General features: G+C 51.8%; 10 protein-coding genes across 10 annotated transcripts; 7 read left to right on the plus strand and 3 right to left on the minus strand.

Annotated features, from left to right (window-relative positions):
* Positions 1 to 139: 139 nt before the first annotated feature.
* Positions 140 to 2,742, plus strand: HER10_EVM0009824 (phenylacetone monooxygenase). The gene is made up of 4 exons (XM_035479297.1): positions 140 to 1,182; positions 1,236 to 1,393; positions 1,446 to 2,075; positions 2,134 to 2,742. Exons 1-4 carry the CDS (start codon positions 632 to 634, stop codon positions 2,544 to 2,546), a joined length of 1,752 nt encoding a protein of 583 aa, XP_035335262.1. The 5' UTR covers positions 140 to 631; the 3' UTR covers positions 2,547 to 2,742.
* A 2,319-nt stretch (positions 2,743 to 5,061) lies between these two features.
* On the plus strand, positions 5,062 to 8,808 carry HER10_EVM0007476 (uncharacterized protein; the record flags this gene model as incomplete). The annotated part of the gene is made up of 5 exons (XM_035477031.1): positions 5,062 to 5,098; positions 5,147 to 5,285; positions 5,348 to 6,237; positions 6,286 to 6,517; positions 6,573 to 8,808. The coding sequence occupies 5 exons, from the start codon at positions 5,062 to 5,064 to the stop codon at positions 8,806 to 8,808; spliced, it is 3,534 nt and encodes a 1,177-aa protein (XP_035335088.1).
* A 276-nt stretch (positions 8,809 to 9,084) lies between these two features.
* Positions 9,085 to 12,377, plus strand: HER10_EVM0010710 (uncharacterized protein). Its single transcript, XM_035480162.1, has 3 exons — positions 9,085 to 9,488; positions 9,577 to 9,676; positions 9,743 to 12,377. The coding sequence occupies exons 1-3, from the start codon at positions 9,270 to 9,272 to the stop codon at positions 9,823 to 9,825; spliced, it is 402 nt and encodes a 133-aa protein (XP_035335315.1). The 5' UTR covers positions 9,085 to 9,269; the 3' UTR covers positions 9,826 to 12,377.
* On the minus strand, positions 9,947 to 12,334 carry HER10_EVM0000158 (helicase associated domain-containing protein; the record flags this gene model as incomplete). The annotated part of the gene is made up of 1 exon (XM_035469952.1): positions 9,947 to 12,334. One exon carries the CDS (start codon positions 12,332 to 12,334, stop codon positions 9,947 to 9,949), a length of 2,388 nt encoding a protein of 795 aa, XP_035334550.1.
* Positions 12,378 to 12,698: 321 nt separating the features above from the next.
* Positions 12,699 to 13,345, plus strand: HER10_EVM0008799 (uncharacterized protein; the record flags this gene model as incomplete). The annotated part of the gene is made up of 3 exons (XM_035478308.1): positions 12,699 to 12,918; positions 12,988 to 13,231; positions 13,291 to 13,345. 3 exons carry the CDS (start codon positions 12,699 to 12,701, stop codon positions 13,343 to 13,345), a joined length of 519 nt encoding a protein of 172 aa, XP_035335190.1.
* A 77-nt stretch (positions 13,346 to 13,422) lies between these two features.
* On the minus strand, positions 13,423 to 14,797 carry HER10_EVM0006516 (uncharacterized protein; the record flags this gene model as incomplete). Its single annotated transcript, XM_035476099.1, has 2 exons — positions 13,423 to 13,482; positions 13,541 to 14,797. The coding sequence occupies 2 exons, from the start codon at positions 14,795 to 14,797 to the stop codon at positions 13,423 to 13,425; spliced, it is 1,317 nt and encodes a 438-aa protein (XP_035335019.1).
* Positions 14,798 to 16,814: 2,017 nt separating this feature from the next.
* Positions 16,815 to 19,875, plus strand: HER10_EVM0002834 (GTP-binding protein; the record flags this gene model as incomplete). The annotated part of the gene is made up of 1 exon (XM_035472528.1): positions 16,815 to 19,875. Exon 1 carries the CDS (start codon positions 17,260 to 17,262, stop codon positions 19,873 to 19,875), a length of 2,616 nt encoding a protein of 871 aa, XP_035334754.1. The 5' UTR covers positions 16,815 to 17,259.
* A 128-nt stretch (positions 19,876 to 20,003) lies between these two features.
* HER10_EVM0007238 (uncharacterized protein) lies at positions 20,004 to 20,741 on the minus strand. Its single transcript, XM_035476800.1, has 2 exons — positions 20,485 to 20,741; positions 20,004 to 20,410 (listed from the first exon to the last, which is right to left on the minus strand). Exons 1-2 carry the CDS (start codon positions 20,548 to 20,550, stop codon positions 20,120 to 20,122), a joined length of 357 nt encoding a protein of 118 aa, XP_035335074.1. The 5' UTR covers positions 20,551 to 20,741; the 3' UTR covers positions 20,004 to 20,119.
* Positions 20,742 to 21,055: 314 nt separating this feature from the next.
* On the plus strand, positions 21,056 to 23,886 carry HER10_EVM0002012 (uncharacterized protein). Its single transcript, XM_035471741.1, has 5 exons — positions 21,056 to 21,583; positions 21,662 to 21,849; positions 21,915 to 22,390; positions 22,460 to 22,911; positions 22,963 to 23,886. The coding sequence occupies exons 1-5, from the start codon at positions 21,535 to 21,537 to the stop codon at positions 23,628 to 23,630; spliced, it is 1,833 nt and encodes a 610-aa protein (XP_035334691.1). The 5' UTR covers positions 21,056 to 21,534; the 3' UTR covers positions 23,631 to 23,886.
* A 582-nt stretch (positions 23,887 to 24,468) lies between these two features.
* On the plus strand, positions 24,469 to 25,848 carry HER10_EVM0009639 (proliferating cell nuclear antigen). The gene is made up of 4 exons (XM_035479121.1): positions 24,469 to 24,751; positions 24,814 to 25,243; positions 25,312 to 25,601; positions 25,665 to 25,848. Exons 1-4 carry the CDS (start codon positions 24,710 to 24,712, stop codon positions 25,680 to 25,682), a joined length of 780 nt encoding a protein of 259 aa, XP_035335247.1. The 5' UTR covers positions 24,469 to 24,709; the 3' UTR covers positions 25,683 to 25,848.
* The last annotated feature ends 203 nt before the right edge of the window (positions 25,849 to 26,051 follow it).

A 26,051-nucleotide genomic window follows, 5' to 3' on the forward strand; every position in this document is an offset into this window, starting at 1 on the left:
TAGGCTCCTACGACAGGAACCCCCAATTGAGAGGACCCATACCCATTGGCGCCTCTCTATCCGTAGAGTCCACCGTTTTGTTTCATGTGAGCTGTCTCTTTTTCATCATCAAAGTCTATGTAGGTATGCTTCTTGACAAGAAAGCTGTGCTGCGTCAGCTCGTAGTTTCCACACTAAGGTAGTGCGGTTTTTGGTGTAAGTCGCGGAGGCATGGTAAATTTCACCTCGGACTATGCTGCCTGTTACTAAGAAGGACAACGTCTTCTGAATCCCGCTCCAGTGGATTCACTCGTTGCTTCTTCCTCTCTGGCCCATCCCAGGTTGTCTCATCCATTCTGCCATGGTAGAGGCTCCTTTGCAATTATTGGCTAGTCTCCGTGACAGACCGCCGCGCTACACTTGCCAAAAGCCCACAGTCACCCGCCCGCATCCTCTCTTTCAACCGTATCTCCGCCAAGCGAGCAGGAGAAAGGCGCTTGTTCGGAAAGAGATTCCTTGCAGCCACTCGCTGGCGCCTTCCTCGGGACTCAACACCCCTTGGCAACTTCAACTCAGATATAAACCGGTCTCTTCTTCCTCTCGTCTCTGTGCCTAGGCAGCTCTACAGGCATACAAACCGGCAACCTTCACAATGACACGGCAACTCCCTCAACTATCTCGTCATATCGACGCCCAGGGTAGCGGATCCAGTCATCCTACCCGCACCAATACCGCCTACACCGTGAAGGAAGCGCCGTTCGGGACTCCGCAGCCCATTCGCATTGTCGGGATCGGCGCCGGTGCAAGCGGGATCAACCTGATACGCACCCTGAGAAACACCCTCGGCCCCTCGACGTACGAGCTTGTGGTCTATGAGAAGAACGAGAATGTCGGGGGTACCTGGTTCGAGAACCGGTACCCCGGGTGCAAGTGCGACGTGCCTAGCCACAACTACCAGTTCAGCTGGAGACCGAATCCGGCCTGGTCGAGCTTCTTTGCCCCCGCGGCAGAGATTGAGGACTACCTTTGCCAAATATGTGACGATGAGAAGCTGCGGCCCTTTATCAAGACTTCGCATCAGATCATCGGGGCGGCTTGGTCGGAGTCCAAGGCCATGTGGGAGTTGCAGATCAAGAATTTGGGGACTGGCGCCGTCTTTGAAGATTATGCCAACTTTTTTATTGACGCAACTGGTATCTTGAAGTACGTACATTTCCATTGCAGTTGCGTATTATATCAACGTCTGACTTGCCTAGTAAATGGAGATTCCCGGACGTGGAAGACATCGCGCTTTTCGAGGGTACCCTAATTCACAGCGCAAACTGGCCTAAGAACTTTGACTATACAAACAAGACGGTAGCAGTCATTGGGAATGGTGCGTCCGGCGTCCAGATCGTCCCAGCAATGAGACCACGTGAGTATATACCATCCCTATCATGGCGATGCAGCCAGCTCACAGCAAGCAGATGTTAAGAAGCTACACCACATCATCCGGACACCCACCTTGATCATCCCTCCCCGTGTTGCCACAATGAAGATGGGGCCTTCAGCAGCTCTCCTCGACCAAATTGAGATGGACGAGAACGAGCGATTCTCAGCGGCGACGATTGAGAAGTTCAAAAACGACCCGGCCTTCTACAACAAGTTTACAAAGACTCTCGAGATGGACTCCAACATCAAGTTTGCCATCTCTCTCATTGCGGGAAGCCCTCAACAGGCTTGGGCGCTGGGGAAGACTAAGGAATTCATGACGGCGATGCTCAAGGGAAATGAGAAACTCTGCAAGCAGCTGATACCCGACTTTCCCCTCGGGTGTAAGCGACTCACTCCCGCCCCTGGATATCTCGAATCGTTCCACGATCCCCGGGTCTCCCTTCACACCGACGCCATCAAGAGGTTTGTGCCGCAAGGCATAGAATTGGTCACTGGGGATATCCTCGAAGTCGACGTTGTCGTCTGTGCCACTGGCTTCGACTCATCGTTCCTCCCCTCATTCCCGTTAGTCGGTCGACACGGCAACTTGCAGGACGTCTGGTCCGAGCAAACTCCTAAAGCATACATGTCCCTTGCTGTTGCTGGTCTGCCAAACTTCTTCAGTAAGTCGGGATCCCCTTGCACTTACCGCTTCGAAGCTAACCATCCTGCTTGCTGTAGAGTTCCTGGGGCCCAATGCGCCTGTTGTGCAGGGTGATGTCTTTACGCTTAGCGAGCACATTGCCACTTACATCGCCAATACTATCCTCAAATGCCAGACAGAAGGCGTGCGGACTATCGCCCCGTCTGAAGCGGCCGTGGAGGACTATTTTGAGCACATCTCAGCCATCATGCCTCGCACAGTCTTTGCGGGCGGATGCAGATCTTGGTATAAGCAAGGCGAGGTCAACGGCCCTGTGACAGGTCTGTATCCCGGGAGCCGTATGCACTTCATCCGCTTGCTGGAGCGATTTAGGGGCGAGGACTGGGAGTACACGTATGAGAATGCGAAGCAGAACCGATTCGCATACTTGGGCAATGGGTTCACGGCGCCAGAGATGGCAATGCTCAAGGCTGGAGCGCCGCCTTCCTGAATACGGCGTTGGGGGCCGCGGGGACCAACATTGCCTTGTACATAGACAGGGATAGACGGCTGGATATTATACTCAGTGGCATCACTTTCTGGGTGGTTTGCAGGCGTTGATTTCTGGGAAGGGTCTAGTTCTAGGCATGACGGATGATGAAGTCCGATTTGAGTTTTTGACGATTCAAGCGAGTCTAATACCAGAATGGCGTGTGAGACGCCACACAGACAGGAATCACACGTCATCTTTTTGACACCATCATTGCTTTTCCCTGTTGACCCAGACTTGTTGCCTGTGGCTCGAGTCGTCAAGTGAGATCCTTTTTTTCCTCCTCAAGTCGGAGAAGCCGCGGCCTGCGGGAGTCGTCCAATGTCTCGGATGCTGAGCCACTGGGTGGTTGTGTCCAGGCGACTTGGCGCGGCGCACCCGAATGTTGATTACGTTGCTGGGTTGCCCCGTGAATCAACTCACCAGTTTTCCCCTGGTCCAGCTGTGTGATGCCTGTTCGTGCGGAGTTTATGCGGGAGATGCGAGGGCTCCTGATAGGTAATGGCGCTGTCTTGAGTCGTTGGGTTGGAGCCTTGGTTGCGCTGGTGTTGTCTCAATGTAAGATAAGGCTTGTACCGGCCCAAATGGGTAGTATGAATGCCTGTTGGTTCCAGGGCATGTAACTTGAAGGTTGGATTGAAATTGCTTCGACGGAGCAGTTGATATTTGGCTTGATGGATTGATGGAAATGGAACGTGGTCTCCGCCTTGAAGAACGAGTACCATCGAGAGGGCGATAATACTAGTCCATGAGCCTCCAGTGCCTAGCCTTGCAACTAAAGATTTATTTGGCTGGAGATAATGGAATGCTGCACGTAGAATGAAGGCAAGTGATTCAAGACTATTGCTGAACGAGTTACGCTCTGACTTGGCATTATACTGGAACCGGATAACTAGAACGGCTTCGAGTGAATGCGATGGTTTAATGTAGACTATTGACAACTCCATCATCTCGAAACCTTGTGGCTGAGATGTTGGAAAGTAGAGTCTTTGGATTTGTAGTAAGAGGATCATCAAGAAGGCGATAGTCTGTTTTGCAACAGAGACTTCTAGTCCGCCATGTCAGTGTATGCTGGAAGAAGTTGATGAAGATTGGCTTCCAGACTCTCAAGATGTACACATTCAGCTCTACACCCGGTTTCTTCAGGGCGCGCTCACATTGTCCCCTCCTGAAGGACAATTCTTGGATGATATCCTCAGCTGTCGGGGTCCCTGGACATTCTAGTACAGACCTGTGAGTTGCCTTGTGTGAGTTCATACCCGGGACTAGTCTCGGCTTGCATTATCGGTTTCGCCAGACATGGTGGCATGAGTGACGTTCTGGACTCCAGTGTCCCTCTGGTATAGAAACCGGGTACCCTAAAATCTTGGCCATTTGAATAAAGCTCCTGATAACATCTCTCAATGATGGATGTTGTCATTGAGGCAAAATGGACGAAACAGTGAGCTGAAGAGCAACCAGCTTGGCCCTCTACACACTCCGAACTTCCCAGCTCATGTACAGTACTTTCACAAGGCTTTTTCGACTACTTGAAAAGTAAAATTCCAGCCGGGTTGATGGTTCTGCATGAGAAATGGTTGGTTGGCACGTAGTTTGTTGGTTCAAGTCGATCATCATAGCGCCACCCCGTTCAGTGGCCCGACCCGCTCCATAAGGCCGGCGCTTAGAATCATGCACCAACCAATTCCGAGTCTCATCTTCCTCTTGTCTTCTGACTCCTACAGATATCTGATTATATATCTTTCACCCCATTTCTCGATTTTGTGGCGCTTCTCACGAATGCCTTCTCAATGAGATTGTCAAGCAGCATCAATAGTTGCTTCCCGAATCTCGTTCGTAGTCCATCTCATTCTGCCTTTGGTCACGTACGTAGTATGTTGGGAACATGCTGCGCCCCTCCGTTTCAAACAGGGTCTGCAGGAGGGCAGACTGACAATTGCTGCGCGAATGTAACAGTCGCTATGAAGCCTGCCAACTGAGGCGCACATTTGACCACTCCATCGGGTTGCCACAGGTTCTCAGGTTTGCTGCGTCTGGTTACAACTTGACCTAGACAAGTTAACTACAGTAGGGGTCAGCCGATGAAATATGCATGTCGGAAAGTCGGTGTTGGCAGCCAGGATGAGAGTTCGCAGGCCTATTGGTGTGTATGCGGCCGTGTCTGCTCCATATCCTGGCGAGTGCTGGGCGCTTAGCATGCATAATGCATCGAAGCGGATTCCAAAGGAGGCCCCTCTCATGGGCTTGATCTTCGGGCAAGTATCTGCACTGCCCAGATGTTGGTTGGGCGGATTCATTGAAGAAGTGCCGCTGTCCCTCACCTTGGCTCCCTGTTGAGTGCGCAAGTTTTGCATTTGCCTGGCTCGAAAGCCGGGAATCGCTATCCTTATTCACCTATTCACTATTTCTTGTATGGACTTCGTTGTTTCACTCTTGATCGTACACTGCTTGGGTTTTTGTTCTAGATCGTCGCAAGATGAGCGAAGATGAGCCACTCTATCTCTTGTCATTGGGTACGTTGCTCCTTGGCCATTTAGGAGGCCTTATTTAACACAAGGCAGACGGTGGAGGCATCAGAGGGATATCAGAACTCGTTATACTACACGAGATCATGAAGCGGCTACAGAAGGTGGCAGGACTCAGAGAGTTACCCAAGCCTCAGGACTATTTCCATTTGATGGGTGGCACAAGTACTGGGGGGTTAGTTGGTCTTTCCAATACACCGTGTTGCAAACTTCCGCTAACAGCAGATCATTGGAAAGACTCATTGCCATCATGCTAGGTCGCATGGGTATGTCGACTGAGGAAGCCATCAACGCATATGAAAGTTTTGCAAAGGACGTTTTTCGAAAGAAGAACCGCAGGCGGTGGTGGAACAGAACTTACAAAGAGGAAACACTCGTCAAGATCATACAAGACAATGTAACCAAGAAGAAGCTTGCAAAGACCACGATGCTCGACGACACGAGGGAAAGTGGGCTCGCTTTTGTCTGCGCAGCCACGTATGACGCCTACGAAGCCTACCTTTTCCGAACATACAAAGGGAGCAGCAACTGCGCTCACAATGTGGAAATTTGGGAGGCGGCAAGGGCAACATCAGCGGCACCGACATTCTTCCACCCAATCTCCATCGAAGTCGAGTCGGAGAGGGACCAGTACGTCGACGGTGCTGTGACCTACAACAACCCGGCTCGCCTTGTCTTGAGTGAGGCCGAGTCCTACTTCGGTCCGAGGAGGACATTGGGCTTTCTTCTCAGCTTGGGCACCGGACTGAAAGTCTCCGATAAAAAAATCAATGTGGTTCCTCAAGGACAGCTTGTAGATCGCCCAGTCGTGGCCAGGCAAGGCAGCGGCGCCCTCTTTTCAAGAGGCACGATAAAGATTCTCAAGCATGCCAAAGCATCGCTGACTGATTCCGAGCCCGAGCACCAAGCCCTAGAGCAACGGTTCCAGAAAACAAACTACGCATATTGGCGGTTGAATTTGGATCGGGGTGCTGCAGATATCAAGCTGAATGAATATAAGAAAATGGGGTTGTTGCGGGCGGCAACGGAGAGGTACTTACAAGACATTGAAGTCTCTACCAGCATCGACAAGATCGTCAGCATGTTGCACAAGAAGGAGGGCGTCAACCTATCTCTTGATGCCGCATGTAAGTTTCCTCACCAAGCTACTCTGCTACGTGACTGACTCGCATTAGGTCATGCAGTATCCGACGCAGCCTCGAAGCAAGCCGTTCAGCAAGAGGTTCAGATCAACAGTATTGCAAGCCCGCAATTCACTGGCAGATTAGACATACTCAACAAGATGGAACGGCACTTTTACGAACGCCCCTCCGGATCTTCACCCAGAAGACACCTCAGAATTTGGGGCATGGGAGGAGTCGGGAAGACGCAGATTATCCTCAGATTTAGAGACTTGTACGGGTCGAGGTAGGTGGCACGACGTTCATCTCCATAATTTTCTTACTAAGTCCGCGTATTTCAGATTTGATCGGGTGTTTTGGATTAACGCCGCCACGCAAGATTCTATCTTCGAGAGCTTCAGACTGTTAACAGCTGAGATTTTCGACGAAGAAGCTAGCAAGCCTAACATCAAGAGAGTCCAGAATTGGTTAGCGCAAAATCAAACTGAAGAGTGGCTTCTAGTCTTCGACAACAACGACACAGTCGACGTGAGCAACTATCTCCCTCCGGGAAACACTGGAAATATTCTTTTCACCAGCAGACGGAAAGACATGTCACCTACTTTAGACGCCGACCAGACATTCCCGGTCGACATTATGGACGCAGAGGATGCAGTCACCTTATTGCTTCGCGCCTCAAAAAGACAAAATACAAGTTTCGGGGATGATGAAGACAGACACGGAAGAGCAATCGTTCATGAGCTTGGATATCTCCCGTTGGCCATCGATCAGGCCGGTTCCTATATTTACAACCAGGAGTGTTCATTCGAAAAGTATTTCGTCACTTTCCAGAAACGCCGAAAAGATATTCTAGGAGACCCTGTGTACCCGGGAGTCTTTGAGCATAATCCCGCTGTATATGGTACATTTGAGCTCTCGTATGTGGCATTGGAAAAGCTGTCACTGAAAAACCATAGCCCAGGGCGGGCTGCCTTGAATGCCCTTCGAATCCTCAACATCTTCTGCTTCTATCATAATGAGAAGATCACAAGTGCGATTCTGGGGAGGGCAGCAGTTAGCAAAAGGAGGAATCCCGATCGCTTGCGTGGCGAAGGGGGCGACAATGGCATTGGGCCGCTTCCGCTGCTCAACACTACAGGAGAAGGCGATTGGGATCCAACCAATTTCGAAAATGGCATCGCGATGCTGAGAAGCTATTCCCTGATCAAGAGGTCTGCTTTGGTCGGGTGGTGGTATTCTATGCATGTTTTAGTGCACTCTTGGGCCAGAGACCGAATGAAGCCCACTACTCTCACCATGCAACGCAGAGCAGCTGGCGAGATACTCTATCTTACGATTCTGAGAAATAACAGCTTCGACTCAGAGCTCTTTCGCCCCGAGGTGCTGCCGCATATGCAGGCATGTTTCGAGCACGGGAACCTAGAGTTCATGAAGTTGACAGGAGAAACTCACAGGGAAGGTGCATTCTCAGGTGTGCTTATGGCCCAGGGACTCTGGAACAAAGCTACAAAGGTCTTGGAGGAAATCGTTTCCGCCAGCCAAGAGATATTCGAGCCTCAAGAGATTGATAGCATAGCGGCCTCATGGGATCTGGCGAGGGCCTACCGAGATTCCAGCAGGCTAAAAGAGTCTCAGGCTCTTTTCCAAGATATTCTACAATTGCTTGCGGACCACCGTGAGTCTAAGGCCGCGTGCCGCCATCATCCTCGCATTGGCATCGACCTGGTCGAGGTGTACATTATCCAAGCAAGATACAAGGAGGCCAAAGATTTGCTAGCTATACTTCTAGAATTAGGGGAGCAAGTCGGGCGAGACGGGGCCTGGTCCGGGGGCTGGTGGCGCAAAACTGTGAGAACGCTTGCAACCATCTTCCGGATGGAGGGTAATGCTGAGATGGCTTACCCTATTGACCTTGATTTCTTACGGTATTGTGTGGAAAACAAGATCCATTCTCTTACAACGGCGAGCGCATTGAGCAATGTCGCCGCGTCGTGTTCAGCCTTGGGGGACCATATTGAAGCGGACCGGATTTGGCGCGATGTCCTTGCCATGGAAGAGGGACGGGAAAATAAGTCCAGGATCTTGCCAGCAAAGCGAGATGTCGCAACTGGGTACGCGAACCTGAATCGGTTTGAAGAGGCAGAGAAAATCTTGCGTGAGGTTCTTGAAGTGAGCGAGAACTTTCTTTGGAGGACGCATCTCGATACACTGGCAACGATGGACCAGCTGGCGGGTGTATTGGCTCGGTGTCACAAAACAGAGGAGGCTGTCCAGCTTTGGGAGGAATGCCTAGATGGTTGGGAGGATATTCTGCACAAGCAGCATCCTCTCAAGCAGAGGACAAGGTGGGCGTTGGAAAAAATAAGGAATGGCGATACCGGCCTCATGCAAGAGGATTTCCAGGCCGGTGGCATCATGTTTTCTGGAGGATGCTATTTCGTACCTAAGGAGGTGCCAAACCGGGATCGCCGTTTGCTGACTTGGATTCCATCATCAGAGGTTCTTGAGCCCCTCTTACCCCCCGAACTAGAGGAGGACGTCAATGCGCGAAATCCAACGAAAGGCGCCAAAGTGTAAATGGCAAAACGAAACGGCTCTTCATTCAATTGGACTTCTAAGCCGGGACAACTCGCGGGTGACCGGGACAACTCGCGGGTGACAGGATTGACTATTGCCGTTACACATATGTAGTATGACTTCTCGGTTCTTGTACAGAGCACCTACCTCCTTCATGCTTAACTGTAATGAAGTACATACTGTGTGCAATGCTCGTCACAAGGCACTGTATGGGTCAACGAAATGGGTCACCTCGTTGACGTCCTATCAGAAAATGGTGATTTGCATGACGGAATATCTAAACATCATTTGCCAGTATCTTGAACAACCAGCAACGGGGTGGCCATTATCCGTTCAATTGAAAGTAGGAGAGAGGTATTGAGTTTTAGCGTTATAAGTCACATCGATCCACGACTCACTTCCCAGTGAGCTCATCGCAGCCTCCCGACCCGATAAATTTCATCACCGCCAACCCGTCACCAATGCGGTCTGCATCAGTTTTGAGAATGGCCTCGGCCTCCGTCTCAAAGGGAAACGGCCTCAGGCCCACGCCGATGGCCCTCCTGCCCCCTATCCCGCTATACCGTCGTCTTCTACGCGCTCACCGCAAGCATCTTCCTTCCGAGATGCGCCTACTGGGTGACGAGTACATCAAGGCTGAATTCCGTGCTCATCGCACAGTAGATAACCCGGCGCACCTGGTATGTCCTCTGCTTTGGTAATGGCATAATTATGGGAATCATTCTTTACACGAGAGAACTGACTAATAATTCCTTCGAAATGTGCTAGATCGGTTTCTTGACTGAGTGGCAATTATACGCGCAAAAGATCGAGGGCAACTCGTGGGTTGGCGAGAAGATTGACCCTGTCAAGGTTGCCAAGATGAGTGGTGAGTTATCCCTCCAATGATTTCTTTCGTGACTTCGCAATGGCCGACGACTCATTTCCCTGTTAGACGAACAAATCGGTCAACTTTATGAGCTGATGCAGGCCATCAAAGAACGGCGTGAGTCAGGGGAAGGCGAGGATCAATCATGATGTCGCTGCGTTAAGGAAGGAAAGCACCGTCATTGTCAATGATGCGAGATGCGCGACTTATGCGCGTTTGTATTAACACCTATGTAAATTTGTACCCTTTGCGCAGCATCGTAGTCATCTTTCAGTGCCCCTCAAACGCCTCGACAATCCAGTCGGCCTGGATGATGCTTACTTTCTTAGCATAGTTTTTCTGCGTGAAGACATGCTCAAGAAACATGATGGCCTCCTTCTTCTGCCCGTGTAGCACACTAGACGGGTGAATGGCCACAACGTGCTTGCCTTGTGACGTGACGTAGCTCGCATCCGGCGCCAGTATGGCCGTCTTGGACACGAAGCCGCGGAGGAAGCATTTGAGCAAAGCTTCGGCCTGTTCCGGAGCCAGAGGAGTAAAGGGCTGGGGGTCAGGTGGTGGAGCCTCTGTAAGGAGACCTTCTTTGAGGCAGAGGCTGCGCAGTTGCCTGCGGATGTTGAGCGCTGTCTTCATGTTGCGAATGTTGACCTTTCTCTGCTTGCACCACTGTATGCGATCGGCGTTCTCGGCGGCGTATTGTTGCATTGTAGTAAGATATGTTAGGATGTCGCCTTCCCGGCGGTAGAGCTCCTTGCGAAGTTCTTCAATTTCTTCGCGTTGTTCTTCCGACTGCAGCTGATGGAAGATGTCGTCGCCAGACGTGATGCAGGAGATGACGTCTATCGTCTCTAGGACGCAGTCGAATTCTGGCTTGGCGGAGGCAAGCAGGACCGCACCAAACGCCGCAGAGATGGGAAATCCGGCCATCTTGCGGCCGGGCTCAGTGATTGTGCCGTCGTCTGCCAAAGCACCTAGTCCATGAAGGCTGACTAGTGCTCGTTCGATGGCTTCCACATCCGGGGTGTCCATAAGGGGAAACCCGAGAATGTCATCAATGCCTCGTGCTTTCATCGTCAAGACAGCTCCCAGAACATCGATCCTCAGGATCTCTGGCAAGTCTGTTTCCTCGAGTGTACTGAATGTGCCTTCAGTGTATAGCCTGAAGCACTTGCCAGGGCCTTCACGACCAGCACGGCCTGTTCGCTGGATGGCGGAAGACCTGGAGATAGGTTTTGCTAGTAATGATTCCATACCGAGGCGAGCGCGGAATTGCTTAACCTTGGCCTTGCCGCCGTCCACCACGTAACGTACACCGGGTACGGTGACGGACGTCTCAGCAATATTGGTGGCTAGCACAATTTTCCGCGTGAAACCTCCCTTGACAGGCTGGAAAGCTGCGTGTTGTCCTTCTATCGAAAGCTGGCCGTACAAGGGTAGAACCTTGATCTTGGGAACGTTGGAGGCCAATGTTGCGGCGTACTCCTCGAGGAGCGACTGCGCGGATTCGATTTCCTCTTGTCCGGTCAGGAAAGCAAGAATGTCGCCAGGAAGCGGCTCTTCCATGTGGATTTTGAAAATCGTCTTCAACAAAGATTCCTGGATATCCGGCACCGGTTGGGGAGTATGTATCGTCTTGACCGGGTACTGCCGGCCCTGAATTTTCAGTACTCCAACAGAGTTGCTCTTCTTGCTGACCAAGTCGTCACTACCGCTTTTTTCTTCAGGGCCATGCACAGAGAAAAAGCTTTGAATGCGCTCAACATCGGCTGTGGCACTCATGACAACAACCTTCAGTGGTATGCCGCCGCGGCCCTTCCTGCTACCAAGCAGGATTTGCTTAAGGAATCCGGACACCAGATCCACGTCAACACTTCTCTCGTGGATTTCGTCAACGATAACGGCGCTGTATTGTTTCAAATCTGGATCTCTCAGAAGCTCCTGAAGAAGCATACCTTCGGTGAGGAACTTGATCTTCGTGCCCTTGGGGACCTGGTGATCAAAACGAACTGAGTATCCAACTAGTCCGTCACGGCTCTCACCGAGAGGCGTCCCAGCCTCGCGAGAAACTCGATGCGCTAAAGTCGTGGCGGCTACTCGACGTGGTTGTGTGACTGCGATCATGCCACCGACACTGACTTCTCTTGCCCCTGCGATACTGACAATTTGTCTCCTACACCACGGCTCCCTGACCAAGAACTGAGGTATTTGAGTACTTTTTCCGGAACCAGTTTCACCGACAAGAAGGAGTACATCATTATGGCGTACACGAGCTTGTATCTCTTCTCGGTGTGCCCAGATGGGTAACTTTTGCCTGATCTTCAACAAGGCAGGATCTTCTCTCCATCTTGGGCCTCTTTTGTCAAATTTTGGCCTGTCTCGATCCTGGGATGTCTTCGACGAATGCTTGATGAAGGTCGGAGCTGTTTGGTGCGAATCCTTTGAATCTTTGACTAATGCGTCTGACGTGGCATCAATTTCTGTCTCCTGAACAGACCGCAGCTCTTCCGTTGGACGTTGTTGAACTTCTGCTTCTTTTTTCTTTGCTGGGGGGTTGAGATACCCCTCGAGAGAAATTACTTTGTTGCCAACCTTGATCGTGTTTTTGCCATCAAGCTTCCGCTTTTTGGGGGCGCGTTCAGCGTCCAATACAGATGACATGTTGAGGTTGCTAACAGAGTTTGCGATGTTTTGTGTAATCAGCGGATAAGTGAGAAATTGACGGGAGGAAAGAGGAAGAAATTTATGGGGAGACCGCTGGGTTTGGGTTCACACCAGGTGAGTTTCTGTTTGGATATCTACCCCAGATTTACACAGGGCACCTGACATAGGTACCTGACCGCCTCATCGCAATGGTCGCAACGTCTCCTCCAGAGCCTCTTCTTAAATAGGATAGTTGAAATGAGAAAATTGACAGAAATCTGTTAAATACATAAGTGATGGTAGCCTGTAGTTGATTCTAAATTGGCGAAATAAATACTCCCGTCAAGTCGCCAAACTGTAACCGACTTTGCCCGTATACATCATGCTGGTCAGACGCCCAGCCTCGAAGATACTGTGTTCCAATTGCAAATTGCGTCACTTTGTTCGCTCTCAAGCGTTTCCCCTCACCCGTACCGATACAAGTCGCTTGCTTGCTCCCGCCTTCTCATATAGTGAGGCTAGCCTGCCGACATTCTCTCGTCGACACACAATCTTCAGTCAAACAATGACGGACCGCTACAAGCTCATTTACACCGTGCCAGGTTCGGTCTGCCTAATATTATCGAACAGAAACCAAAGCATGCTGACTTCCTCCTCTGGCATTCCAACAGCTTCCCACTTGGTCGCTACCAAAGACGCCGTCTTCGAAACGGGTGCCGGTGTCTACGACCAGGGCAAATATATTCAAGTGGCCTTCGAACTTACTGGCCAAGGCCAATTCAGGCCCGTAGCGGCAGCTGGGGCAAACCCTCACACAGGCGCAGTGGACCAACTTGAGCGAGTCCTGGAGTACCGAGTCGAGATCCTATGCTCTGACATAAATATTGCGAAAGCCGCTGTGGCAGCCCTCAAAAGGTATCAAGTCTAAACTTCAAGGTTCTTCATGTGTTCGATTGACAATATGCTCTCTGTAGCGCACACCCTTACGAAACCCCGGCCTATGAAGTCTACAAGTTGGAGGACATTTAGTTGCCGACCAGCTCTTCTTTGTCACTTTCTGGGCATTCTCAGGAAGAGGATAGTCGGTGGAATTGGCTCCCGACCGTTCACCTGATGCGGTTCAGACGCTCTCTGTTCATCCTAACTCCGTCATCGACAGCGTCGCTCTGGGAAATGTGATTAGCATCAACACAGAACATGAATAAAATTTAGTGATGAACTCACCTTCTTGGCAATATTGTCGATGAGAACAGTCTGAGAATCGATCTCTCTTCCTAGAGCGCGCGCTGCTAGTTGAATACGCCCAGTCGAGCCGCCAAGTGCTCTGATATTTTCGTCAATCATCCTCTCCTCCTCCCGTGCTTGAGCGGCGGCCTCCTCGTCACTACTATCATCGTCTAATTCGAATTGGGACTTCCCTGCTGGCTTGCTTTGTTGTTCCGCCCCCTTTTGAGGACGACCAGACAGCGACATCTCCCTGAAGGTATCTTCCATTCGCTGGTTGGACTTGAAAGCCTCATGTCTGGTTGCCTCGCGAACTTCGCGCTCTTGGCGGTGTCGGTCGAGAATCGCCGCATCTCGTTCTGCCGCGCGCTTCTTAGATGTGAATGGGTTGGCGATGTGAACTGCAAACATGCTTCCGTTGGCGGTTTTCAGCTCCTTGGCACCCTCCTCCGCCTTCTTGTTGTGGTTTGCCGCTATGTCCATGTTCCTTTCTGTGTTATGCAGACGCTCGCCTTGAGCAGCAAGCTTAGCAAGAGATGCATTGGCTATGTCCTCAATATTGCTCGCATTTTGACGCATTCTTTGGGTGGTCTGAAGAGACTGATTTCTGACATCCTTGATCTGTGCCTTGGTAGCGCGGTATTCTTCTGCTTCTTGCTCTTCGGCTGTGAGCTCGCGAGTGGCTCCATATCCGCCGTATCCCCCATCAGCACCAGACGGGGTCGATTGGCCGTACCCTTCAGCCGGCGGCTTATTCTGTTGGTATCTGTTTTGAGCCCCGCTGAAAAGTTCGTCACGCACAGCATCGGTGCTGTCACTGTTGGTTCGGCCCAAGCCTCCGTAACCTCCGGGTCCGCGAGCTCCACCATTAGCACCTGATCGCTGATTCGCGCCGTAGGCGTTCTGGTTGTCGTCGTAGCGATTCGCCCCGTATCCTCCTGCGGCGCCGTACTTTTCGTTCCCGTAGCCACCGGCAGGCTGTGGCGGGGCACCGTAGCCACCACCAGCCCTCGGGCCGCCAGGAAGGCCGCCGGGGGCATCACCATTGATGGGCACTCCGGCTCGTGCTCGTTGATAGGGTGTCATGCCGGCGTACTTATTCGCATCCTGTGCGTAGGGATCGCCGCCAGCCGGAGCTTGTGCGTAGGGATTGTCGTTGCCCGGAGCAGGAGACTTGCTCTTTCGGCCGAAGAGGGCGGAGCGATTGGCATCGTCGCCTTCGTCGCCGCCTTTCTTGCCGAAGCCGAACTTCTTCATGATGAGGAGCGATAGAGTGGAAAACTTAGGTTTCGTCGGGTTATGGTAAATGTGTTGGTACAATTGGATTTGTTCTAGAAGGAAGCAAAACACAACGTGCCGCTGAAGGTTTGTCTAAGGGAACAGAACGTAAGGTAAAGGAAATGTATAAAAATAAGGAGAAGTCAGGTCGTGGAGGGACAGCACCGTAGATGGCTAGATGCAGGAGGTACGAGCAAGGGACGGGCAGTACCAGCGGGCCCAGCGGGGACCCAGCGGGGTTGGACAAGGGGCGTCCAGTAGCAGCTTAATGTGGCAAAATCGGGCCCGTCTTGGGTGTGTTTCGAAGGCGAACGGAAGTGCCCCCCTCAGGCTTCAGGGTCTAAGCCATAAAACATTCGTCAGGCTTCTAATGGTTTGGACCTGACTTGGGGAACTGGGCTTGGGCCAGCGACGACCCGAAGCGCAGCGAATCAAATATGCAAACTGCCTGGGTCAGGCCTGGGTTCAGTGTTGCGGGCTGCGGCAATGGAGAAGACATTATCCTGCTCAAGTCATCGTGGCCGTTCCAGATGACAGGGAATGAGTTAGCCACCCAGGTACTCCGTACCGACATTTGAGTTGGGGTACGGATCTCCGTACACGCTCCGTTGACAATCATATTATGGCGCAAGGAGCGGGCTATACAATGGTGGTGGTCATCATCAGCCTATAGCAGCTCTTCGTGCTCGACTCAGCCTTGAGTCTAGCGCTGGAATCATCGCTTTTCCTTGGTCACTCTTCAGCTTACTGCGTAATCCGGATGTGTTGTCTTAGTGCCGCAACCAGACTCGGTATTAGATGGCATTGGGCTGAATGCCTAAGCCGGTCGCATCTGCGTATACCTACCTTACCTAGATAATGTATCCGTGCTCTGTGGTTTTCCCACAATTTGCCATGCGCATCTTATCTAAGCATATGGCCAAATGTGCAGTAACATTATTGCTTATGCTCTGTGAACGTGGCATTATGCGCTGATTACCTACTCTTTCCAGGTAGCAAGGAGATGAAATTAGGACTGATTTCCGAAGCAAATGAGTCCAGCCTCATCTGGGAGAATGGTTCTGCGGAGTACTTTGACAGTGTCTGTGCCTAGCGGCCAAGCGAATGCAGCCGTGCAAGACCCTAGGTGCATGTGAATGCGGCAAGACACGTTGGCTCTTCTACCATGTTCCGATAGACTTGGAGATTCGTACCTCAAGTTGGTGCAAATGTTTGCTTGCAGGCAGTGGTTATTTTCATGCTGTACCGGATCCTCGGGTATGACAAGCCAAGGTACGGAAGGGGGGAACAAAGATAACCTGACGGCTAATATTAGGTAGGTAGGGAGATTTATTGGGCCACTGACACAGGTACCCACGGTACCTTACGTAAATACGTACAAACCTGACTGGAGTCCCAAGATTCTACGCATGGCGAATGACTGAGTTATCTTAGAAACAGTACCTACAAAAAGAGGATTGCCTACTTGTTATTCAAAACTAATGGCAAGACTGGCTTTGTCATAGCTAGCCAAGCCCAAGACCAACAATGCAGGAGCTGAACAGATCTCAACAAGCGCAGGTGGAAGAGTTGATGAGCACGTTGGCATGAGTGAGTCTACTTCAGGTACTCGCAGCGTAGACAAGTTCCGAGGTCCTTGAGTAGAGTCGTCGCTAGGGATACTTTGATGCAATTCAACGCTGTGGAGTGTAGACTCATGGAGTCATTCACCGGCGGCCGGTAGGCGGCTGCTATACCTTATGGTGCCCCATGGTCGCTGGATAAGCTGGTGGTGGAACACCCGGACTTTCCCCGCCCGGAGGCTCCACAGTCGAGCCACTCAGAGAGGTGCCACGCGGTGGCAACAAAAGATGGCCGGGTTTGTTACTGCCACTGCACCAAAAAGCGGCCATCTTTAGTTACCACCGCGTGGGTGCTAAGGCAGTGTCCCATCTTGCCATCTTACCCAGCAGGGTACCTTAGTTACTTTGAACTTGACTTCCGGCCAACTGCGTCACACCTCGGCTGAGACCTCTCACCGTCCTTCGAGTCATTGCTTCGGCCAGACTGCAGCGTCAAAACTTATCCATAGCCTCTCTCTGTCCAAAGCCTCCAATCTTTGAATGCACTTGCAAACTTCCACACCACAAATATCAGACACAGCTGCGCATAGATAACGATCGCCATGGCCTTCAACTAGGAATCCAATTGAGATTCCTCCCCGTCACTCCAAAGTCAGCAACAGCGCCTTGAGCACGTCGCAGATATCACCACTCAGCTCAGTTATCAAAATGATACCGCGCATAGCGTTTCGTTCCTCTGCCCTTTTTACTGCAATAGCTCTTCAAAATCGGCGTTGACGTTCATCGCGAGTTTGTTTCTACTCGATATCACGCGCTTGACAAACTGCCAAACATTCGCCACCACACTCCCCATCCTATCGCCACCCTTGTACTTGAACCATGGCTTCCGGCTCAATATTCACATTCGATACGGATCCTCAACGGGTCTCATCCCCATGGCTGGCTCCTGAAGACTCTGGGAGGAGGTCCAACTCTGATAGTGGACAAATCCAGCCGGGGCACCTCTCGGACTACGGCGTCACCAAATTGGAAGCAGAGCCGCAAGAAGGTCCCACTGAATATAAGCTTCACCTCTTATTGCGGCCAAGACGGACATACACCGCTATGAGCACCATATCTTCCACCCAGAACTCCAGAATTCCCGCCAGCCGCTCAAAGATTGCAACTGCTGCCCTGTCGGCCTCTAGTCAGAGCCGACAGGTCCGCCTACAACAACTGACTACGCAATTGCTTTGGAGGCTCCAGCAATCATGTGCCTACCATGCTCTGAATCCCAAGGACCTCATCATACCAAAATTACCCGATGATACGGACGACTTGAGCCTGGCGATGACTCCGCAGAAACCTCTCCCAGGCTTGGAAGAATCTCGTGGAGCATTGTATGAGATTGGTGTTGCTGATGACGGGACTTTGGTGGGGCTTACCAAAGACGAAATGGACGAGAGCATCACGACACTCAAGGTCATGGCAGCCACGCTGGGCTGCCGCGTCGAAATCCTACGCCATGTAATTGTTGGCGAGTGCGAGTGGCTAGAGACGTCCGAGTTGGTGGATAGTGTGGCCACTCAACCTGCCCAAATTGCCCGACAAGCAAGACTCTGGGTTGTAGAGGCTCTCGTTACTCCCGACTACTCAATGAAGAACGGGCACCCAGATGGCTCGGCAGAGGGGCGTCGCGAAGTGAAAGAATCGCCAAGGGCTACCGAGTCTGTTGTGCAACCAAGCAGAGGGCGCTCTACCACGGATCAGCTAAGGATAACGCTCACTGGACCAACAACGTCCGGGAAATCTACTTTGCTGGGTACTTTGTCCACGGGCACTGTCGATAACGGACGAGGAAAAAGCCGGATCAGTCTCTTCAAACATCGGCACGAGGTCGCATCTGGGCTTACTAGCTCTGTAGCACAGGAGCTTATCGGCTACAAGGACCGCGCCATATTCAATTATTCGCAAGATCACGTTGAGTCGTGGATTGATATACACGACAGTGCTGAGAATGGTCGCTTGGTTTTCGTTTCCGATTCCGCCGGCCATCCCCGTTACCGCCGGACCATTCTCCGTGGTTTGTTCGGCTGGGCTCCACAGTGGACTATTCTCTGTCTGGCGGCAGACGATACTGACGCGAGTTCGACAAAAGACGGAGCGAGTTCTACCGCCAATGACGTCCTTGGAGTCGCAGGGGCTGGCGTGGATCTTGCCAAAGCTCATCTCGAGTTATGCCTAAAATTGAAGACTCCTCTGGCTATCGTCATCACAAAGATGGACCTTGCAACCAAAGCTAGTCTGCATCGAATTCTTGGACAGCTCTTGACACACATCAAAGCAGTCGGCAGAGTCCCCAAGATCCTCCAACCAGCTCAAGGCAGTGTTCAGGAATGGACAGCTGTTCCTTCAGCAGATCTCGACAAGGTGAAGGCTGTCACCACAGAGATGGATCGGGATGGAGACCTCCTTAAATTTGTTCCAATAATACTTACCAGTGCTGTCAGCGGTGCTGGTATTGGGATGACACATGCCCTCTTGGAGAGCCTCCCCCTGCCACCAGTCCCTACTGCCAACGACTACGTCGGGATGGCATTAAATCCCGAACAGCCGTCGTGCTTGTTCCACATTGACGACACTTTTAGCCTTCCGGCGTCCTATGCTTCTCTTGCTGAGAATCCCGATCAGAATGACATGGGAACGGTTGTATCCGGATACCTACGTTTTGGCCAGCTTTCGGTCGGAGACAGCATCATTGTTGGACCATTTCCTTCCGGCGAGGACGACTTCAAAGGCATGACACCGGAGGACCGGGCCTCTCCTGGCAATTATGGGTTGTCAATATCTCACCCATCGTCGGCAGAACTTGCCAAGATTGCAATTCGCAATACAGTGGCAGCCTCCACAATCCAAGGAGAATGGCACAAAGCAAAAATTGTCAGCATACGTAATTTGCGGCTCCCCGTGAACACACTTGAAGCTGGTCAAGTCGGCACCATTGGGATCGTCCTGGAAATGCCTCAAGAGAAATCGGCTGAAGCGGCTTTCGAGACACCGTTGGCAGCTCCTCGAATCCGGAAAGGCATGGTCCTGGCCATTCCATCCAAACATATGGCGGACACCGGCATGTCCCTCCAAGCAGCTAGTGGACTTACGGTGTCATTCAGAGACCCCAACACTGCATCGCTGGCGTATGGGTCTCTTGTTAATGTATACGTCGGTAGCGTTCGGGCGGCGGCCCGAGTCAAGGGTGTTTCCAAACTTGCCTTAAGGAATGGCTCGAACAAAGCCAAGCCCGAAGAGACTGAAGATATCTTCGACATGAACGAACATGACGAAGCAGCCCCTACATATGATCTTGAGTTCTCGGGCGGCGTTCAGGTTACATTGGAGCTGCTAACCAGTCGAGAATGGGTCGAAATGGGCTCTCAAATCCTTGTGCTCGAGGGAGGCCGCAATGATAGATCTGGTCTAGAGGGCTTCGTGGGAACTGTCGTCGAGATTGTGGACTGATTTTATTCTTGCGTTTTGCGTTTACGTTTTGCGTTTGCGTTTTGCGCAGGAATTCTGTTTTGATCAGATTTTATAGCGGCGTTGTTGAGCATGTTACCACATCCTTCACTTATATCGTTATACCAGCGTTATCATGTTTATTTTCAGATTATGGTTCTGCCATGATGTATACCTGTGACTAGACGCATATGCTGATTCCCCAACGCCTGACGCCAGAAATGCCCCCTTGACTATCCGTATTTGATTATGCCCTCACCAAACCGTAGAACAACGTCCAAGTGAGAATGAAACCAGAAAGACCTCCGAGCAGCCCACTCGTCCAGAAGTCGAACGGCCCCTTAAAGTAGCGGCTCGTGCTGAGGAATGGAAGACCTGCTGATGTCGATTCGGGAGCGATGCGCAGAACGTAGAACAAGGCGGCGGTGATGAAGGAGAAGACGAGGTAGAAGAGGAAGCCGCTGTACGATTCGAGACCGAGGATGCCGGCCGCGACACCAAAGAGGGATGCTGAAAGACTCTGCAAGTTTGATAGGGTCTGCAGAAGGCGCGATATGGTTAGCGACAAAGATTACGTCGGCCATTGAGGTCAGTTCCCGGGACCTATCCCACCTTGGTGTTGTGCATCACGGATTCCTGCACAATGGGGGAGATTTGGTAGTCGCGTTCCGACGGCATCGTTGCGGTATTGCTGGTATTGGGTGCACGTATATCAGGTCGCCGGAGAGCTCGTGTATTATCAGGGGGCAACGGGAGGTCTCAGGTCTCGCGGTCGTATCTTTTCCGTCGGCGATGCACTTCGTGTTTGGAGGGTCTATAGACTACCTTAGGTGGTGGTGTCTGGGCTGTTCTGTTCATTGAGCTCTTCCGTCACAAAGCGGGCCACGGATTAGGTAATGCTAGCTTCCAATCGAATAAGGTATGGTCCGTTGGGGTTTTGGCAGGTCACTGGCTCACTATGATTCCTTACCTAATCCTGCGAAGGAAAAGTTGGAGATCGGTTGGCGGCATGATAATTTTCCACAGCAGCTAGGTACCTACCTGCCCATCCAATCTTGCGTTAGTGTCCCCAGATCGGTGGGTGGAGAGTCATGTCGGTCTCGGCTCCGCCCCGTGTCGTCCCATCCAATGTACCAAAATTAAAAATATGCAAATAATAATCCCCAGGTACGCAATACGTGATGCACAAGCCACATTCTCGGTGCGCAAAACCTCACCGCGACACCGTTAGAACGCTCCGTTAGCTGGGGCAGATCATATGCAACCACCCCACCGAGGTTCCGACTTTGTACCCCTAGCACCTTAATCGGTTACAGGGGTCCAGTTTCCTTCCCCATTCGCGAGCGGGCTGGTCACTCTCGGGTCGGCGCTTTGAGCGAACTCTCCCTTCCCCCCTGGTGAGCCCTCCGCAATCACAATACGTATCCGTACTCCGTACATACAATCCGTATATATCCCCCGAAGCACCGTCTGCCTACTAGAGAGTAGCGTTTGCTCATGTTTTGCGTTTCCCTTAAGTCTCTCAATCGTTAGTCAACTACAACACCTCAACACCCCTCAAACCGTTTACGATCCCACGACGCAGCGGACAGCGCGACGACTTGGGGCGACAGATGGCCGTGCTGCTTGCAGGTGCCTCCTCGATACTTGCCAGGTCGCTCGATGGAGCCTGTTGTGTTTGACCAGTCGCCGCTCGCAGAGTACCTTCGTGGTGAGTGCAACTTTCTCACAGGCGAACACCCGTCATGCCATTGAGCTCGCCCACTGATAATCTGCGCGCATGCTGTAGACGAAGGCGAAGAGGAGCAGGCAGGATGGGCGCACGACGATCCAACCTACGATGTGTCGCCTCCTTCGAGCCCTGAATTCGCGCCGACAGGTCGGCCGATGGTGAGGTCGAGATTCCGCAATAATCCCCTCAGAGTCGACATACCTACCAAAGCGGCCTCCGACAAATCTTACAGACTCAGTTATTCGGTGCGCATTCCAAAATCCCCTATCTGTTGGCACATGGGGAAATTACTGATGTGTGTCCTTTCCAGACCGCGGTAGCATCCAGGATTGACCGAGCCGACAACTCCAAATTCCTCGAGCAATTTCGCTATACTATTATCGCATCCCAGCTATTGAGTGGGCACTCCATATTATCCCAGAACCATGCATCATCCCGGTCCGCCAATGTGGCCATTGACGGACACCCGGCCGACAAGTTGCTGGATTCAACGAGCGCGGTCGTCGTCGTCGTTCTAGGAGCACTTGCTCTCGTCGTCTCGATCAACTGGCTTGCAGGAACAGGACCATTGAACAAACGGCGCACTTTCGTCATTCTATTGGTTTTTGTGATCGCTGCAGGGATCGCCCATGTGTTTATGCGTAGACAATGGCTGAGGTACAGACGGCTCCAAGCACTGTCAGAGGTCACTGCGTTTGTTTCAAACTCTCAAGAATTCGACAGCGCGACTGGCGCAGCGATTGCTCTGGTACAGGAGGTGGAACTTGTTTCCAGAGGTTACCGTCTGTAAGTTCAATTTCTCCTCTGGCCCAGTAGATGGCGAGAAAGTCCGTGGTGCGCTGACACAAACTTTAGGAGTGCGCCTCTTCCGCCCATCAGTCGCATAGAGGATCGCTCACAGACTCGCAAGTGCGTGCGCCTCCGCAGAGCTTTGAGGGCGTGCTTCGCGGATGTCATTCCCGCATACGATCAGACCGTTGCGGTAGTGAAAGGGTTCTCAGAACAACTAGACCTCGAGAAGTACTACGATATTTACGATATTAGCGATTTCGACATGTCCGATGCCCAGCAAGGCTTCAAGGAGGATGAGTTTGAGGACACCGAGTCTTTGAGAACGCTCAAGATCCTCGCCGCCCGGTTCCACACCATCCGGAAGATGTTCTTGTGTGCATTGTTGGCCCTGGACGCGAGCGGTGAGAGTGACGACCTCTTGAAATGGACTACCACAGTAGAAGCGGTGCGCACTCTCAATACGGTCACCCAGAGGGCATTCGACAACCTGAAAAGACTTCTGAGCGATGAGGAGTGTAAGTGGTCTTTCCACCTCACTATAAGGCGTGTTGACTGACGTTCTCAAGCATTTCCACCACCGCCAACTCCAAAGATGCCATTAACACCTGGTCGTGAGAGATGGAGATCGCAATTGCGGAAACTGAACTCTTTGTCCAGCGGTATCCGCGGCTTACAGGCTAAATTGACGCTGTTAAGGGAGGAATCTGACAGAAGCCTCAATGAGTCTGACGATATTTCCGAGCTCGGATCCAACCTCATGTCACAGTATGAGTCCATAGGGGCTGACCTGAAGATACTGATGCAGGCCTGGGAGGAAGGCAAAGCGGCACTCGCTCTGGGTATCGACCGGAACGAAAAGCGACTTTCTTCCATGAGCACACTGTTGTCTCCGACCAGCTCTCTCAGTGGGCTCACAACAGTTGATGAAGGAGGCGGAGCGGCCGAAGCCCTGAAAGCTTTGAATGGAGAATCCCCTTCAAGTCTAGACTTTAGCAGCACAGGGGAGCCCGACACGGAAGAGATATTTGAGGCAGTTGCTAAGCCGTTCCGGCCCCGCAGCTTATTGACGAGAGACGAGCGCATCGTCAAGATGAGAGAAGACCGGGAGAAACGAGAGATCGCCAAAGAAAAGGCGGATGCCAACAGAGGCATGCTCAAGGAACTCGAGATGGTCATCAACCTCCGACCCCGCCCACGAACTGGGACGAATCCATCACGCATTGTCTCGATGTGATGAGGATATGACATTTGATGACGGATATGGCGTTCTGGTGCAGACGATTCAGCTAATCACAGTCATTTGAATCTTTGTTTTCCTTTTCTGTTTTTGGTTTCTGATACATAATCTCTGCAAACACATTCACACACGGGATGCATATAGAAGGGGATTTCAGAGAACCCGGATGGGAGGTATTGATCTCTTCTAGTTGACCCATCTGTATTGTATAATGACACTCATGCCCAGCATGATATCTGGTGCAGGCTCAGAGATCGGGCCAGATAACATGTTCAGACTACTTTAAGCATTACGAACAGAAAAATCAGTATCTACAAGGGAACCAAAAGCGAGAGAAACGAATAGCCTGATTGTTTGATGTGTACTTTGCTTTGTTTACATCTTCACCAGCCACACAGGGTAGCAACAACTCCAGTGTTTTGGGCCGTTTTTATTGCTATATCCAACTGTTGCCATCCTGACCTTGAACAAAGAAGCCCGGTCGTCAGGGAGAAGAAAGGGGGAGCCACAATTCAGGGGCTTGGAGCATCAACGTACACCCCTGGCTAAGTGGAGAGAGCTCGGTGAGCCCGGACCAGCTGCTATCTCAGGAGGGCAAAATGCGCCCGGCAGGCTGCTCGCTTGTCCTTCCATTCGGATACGTAGGTGAACGGTGCACGAGCCATCCGTCAGCGATCAAAGACGGAGCGGACGCTGGCTGGCGTGCCTGTGAGTGAGTGTTCCTGCCCCCCGCGCGTTGTTGGCGTTGAGCCCTATTAAACGCTTGACGCGTCGTTCCCTCGCCAGCCCACTACGACGCGCGACCGTGTTTGCCCATTAAAGTGCTTTCCGCGACAAGACCTTCCACCCTTCATCAACCCCTCAACCACAGACTTGACGATCTCAACTTTTACAACAGCTCACCATCATCTCTGTGCCTTCTCTTCCGCTTCCTTGATACCCGAAGATACCCCTCTGCTCTTTTTCTTTTCACAAACATATAATCAGCCAGTACGTCGCACCATCCACACTTTTTTTCTCCTTCCACAATTCTCCCAGTCTCCAATCCAAGTGCATGACGCTGACATTTCGCAGAGATGTTGGAAGCCAGACTCGACCAGGCCGATATCCTGAAGAAGGTAATTCTTTACTATACTGGTTTGATAGTCATAGCGGCTGGTTCTGATACTAATCTGCCCAGGTTGTCGATGCCATCAAGGACCTCGTTCAGGACTGCAACTTCGACTGCAATGACTCCGGCATCATGCTCCAGGCCATGGACAACTCTCACGTTGCCTTGGTGTCCATGGCTCTCAAGGCCGAGGCTTTCTCTCCCTTCCGCTGCGACCGCAACATCGCGCTCGGCGTCAACCTCGGCTCCTTGACCAAGGTCCTCCGCGCCGCCCAAGGCGACGACATCCTGACGCTCAAGGCCGAGGATGCCCCCGACAGTCTGAACATCCTCTTCGAGAGCTCAGCCAACGACCGTATCAGCGAGTACGACCTCAAGTTGATGGACATTGACCAGGAGCACCTGGGCATTCCCGAGACGGACTACGCCTCCACAATCACCATGCCGAGCAGCGAGTTCAGACGCATCTGCGCAGACTTGATCGCCATGAGCGAGTCGGGTACGCAGCACTGTCCCTTTTAACCGGGTTCTTTGAAAGTACAGATTCTAACTTGCTGCCGTGTATAGTTACGATCGACGCGAGCAAGGACGGTGTCAAATTCGCTGCCAGCGGTGACATTGGCAATGGATCCGTCACCCTGCGAAGCCACACCAACGTGGACAAGCCCGAAAACAACGTCGAAATTGAGCTCTCTGAGCCCGTCTCCCTGACCTTCTCTCTCAAGTACCTCGTCAACTTCTGCAAGGCCGCCGCAATTTCCAAGCAAGTCAAGATCTGCCTCTCTAACGAGGTACCGCTGCTTGTTGAGTACGCTCTGTCGGGCTCCAGCTACCTGCGCTTCTACCTGGCGCCGAAGGTAAGTCTAGTCTCTTGCATGACACTCAACACCATCAAGGCAAAAGGCTAACGTGCATCCTAGATTGGTGACGAGGAGTAAATCGGCGATTAACGACGGAATGAAGTTGATATTGCTGGCGTTGCACGGGATCATGGACGGGGCAAAGGGCCTGTCCTTTTTCACTCTGGATTGAGTTTTGCATGTTCTAGAGAAGATACGCAATACGTTGGTGAAGGAAGAGCAAAAAGCACTTTTTGGGACCACGAAAGATAATGAAATAACTGTTTCCGCCTACCTTACACATGAGGCAATGGGTCCATGACTTTAATATCTAGTGTACTCGCCATTCATCGAGTCCAGTCCTCTACTGGATTCTCTCAATTAAAAGAGTGCGCCAGCTGAGAGCAGCTGCACTGAGGCGAGCTGCCGTACCGTCAGAGCTTTCCAATCTCGGGCTAGTGCGGGGTT

This window comes from Colletotrichum scovillei (genome assembly GCF_011075155.1).
Source record: "Colletotrichum scovillei strain TJNH1 chromosome Unknown Contig00004, whole genome shotgun sequence".
NCBI lineage: Eukaryota > Fungi > Ascomycota > Sordariomycetes > Glomerellales > Glomerellaceae > Colletotrichum > Colletotrichum scovillei.

What these genes read in the sequence shown, in the direction of transcription:
- HER10_EVM0010710 (XM_035480162.1), top strand. Translation starts at nt 9,270, where the DNA reads ATGCGGTCTGCATCAGTTTTGAGAATGGCCTCGGCCTCCGTCTCAAAG. An exon ending in TAGATAACCCGGCGCACCTG is followed by an intron (nt 9,489 to 9,576) that starts GTATGTCCTCTG and finishes GAAATGTGCTAG; the next exon opens with ATCGGTTTCTTGACTGAGTG. An exon ending in CAAGGTTGCCAAGATGAGTG is followed by an intron (nt 9,677 to 9,742) that starts GTGAGTTATCCC and finishes TTTCCCTGTTAG; the next exon opens with ACGAACAAATCGGTCAACTT.
- HER10_EVM0007238 (XM_035476800.1), bottom strand. Translation starts at nt 20,550, where the DNA reads ATGCCGTCGGAACGCGACTACCAAATCTCCCCCATTGTGCAGGAATCC. An exon ending in CCGTGATGCACAACACCAAG is followed by an intron (nt 20,411 to 20,484) that starts GTGGGATAGGTC and finishes CGCCTTCTGCAG; the next exon opens with ACCCTATCAAACTTGCAGAG.
- HER10_EVM0009639 (XM_035479121.1), top strand. Translation starts at nt 24,710, where the DNA reads ATGTTGGAAGCCAGACTCGACCAGGCCGATATCCTGAAGAAG. An exon ending in AGGCCGATATCCTGAAGAAG is followed by an intron (nt 24,752 to 24,813) that starts GTAATTCTTTAC and finishes TAATCTGCCCAG; the next exon opens with GTTGTCGATGCCATCAAGGA. An exon ending in GATCGCCATGAGCGAGTCGG is followed by an intron (nt 25,244 to 25,311) that starts GTACGCAGCACT and finishes TGCCGTGTATAG; the next exon opens with TTACGATCGACGCGAGCAAG.
- HER10_EVM0002012 (XM_035471741.1), top strand. Translation starts at nt 21,535, where the DNA reads ATGGAGCCTGTTGTGTTTGACCAGTCGCCGCTCGCAGAGTACCTTCGT. An exon ending in CTTACAGACTCAGTTATTCG is followed by an intron (nt 21,850 to 21,914) that starts GTGCGCATTCCA and finishes TGTCCTTTCCAG; the next exon opens with ACCGCGGTAGCATCCAGGAT. An exon ending in GTTTCCAGAGGTTACCGTCT is followed by an intron (nt 22,391 to 22,459) that starts GTAAGTTCAATT and finishes CACAAACTTTAG; the next exon opens with GAGTGCGCCTCTTCCGCCCA.
- HER10_EVM0009824 (XM_035479297.1), top strand. Translation starts at nt 632, where the DNA reads ATGACACGGCAACTCCCTCAACTATCTCGTCATATCGACGCCCAGGGT. An exon ending in CGTCCCAGCAATGAGACCAC is followed by an intron (nt 1,394 to 1,445) that starts GTGAGTATATAC and finishes CACAGCAAGCAG; the next exon opens with ATGTTAAGAAGCTACACCAC. An exon ending in TGGTCTGCCAAACTTCTTCA is followed by an intron (nt 2,076 to 2,133) that starts GTAAGTCGGGAT and finishes TGCTTGCTGTAG; the next exon opens with AGTTCCTGGGGCCCAATGCG.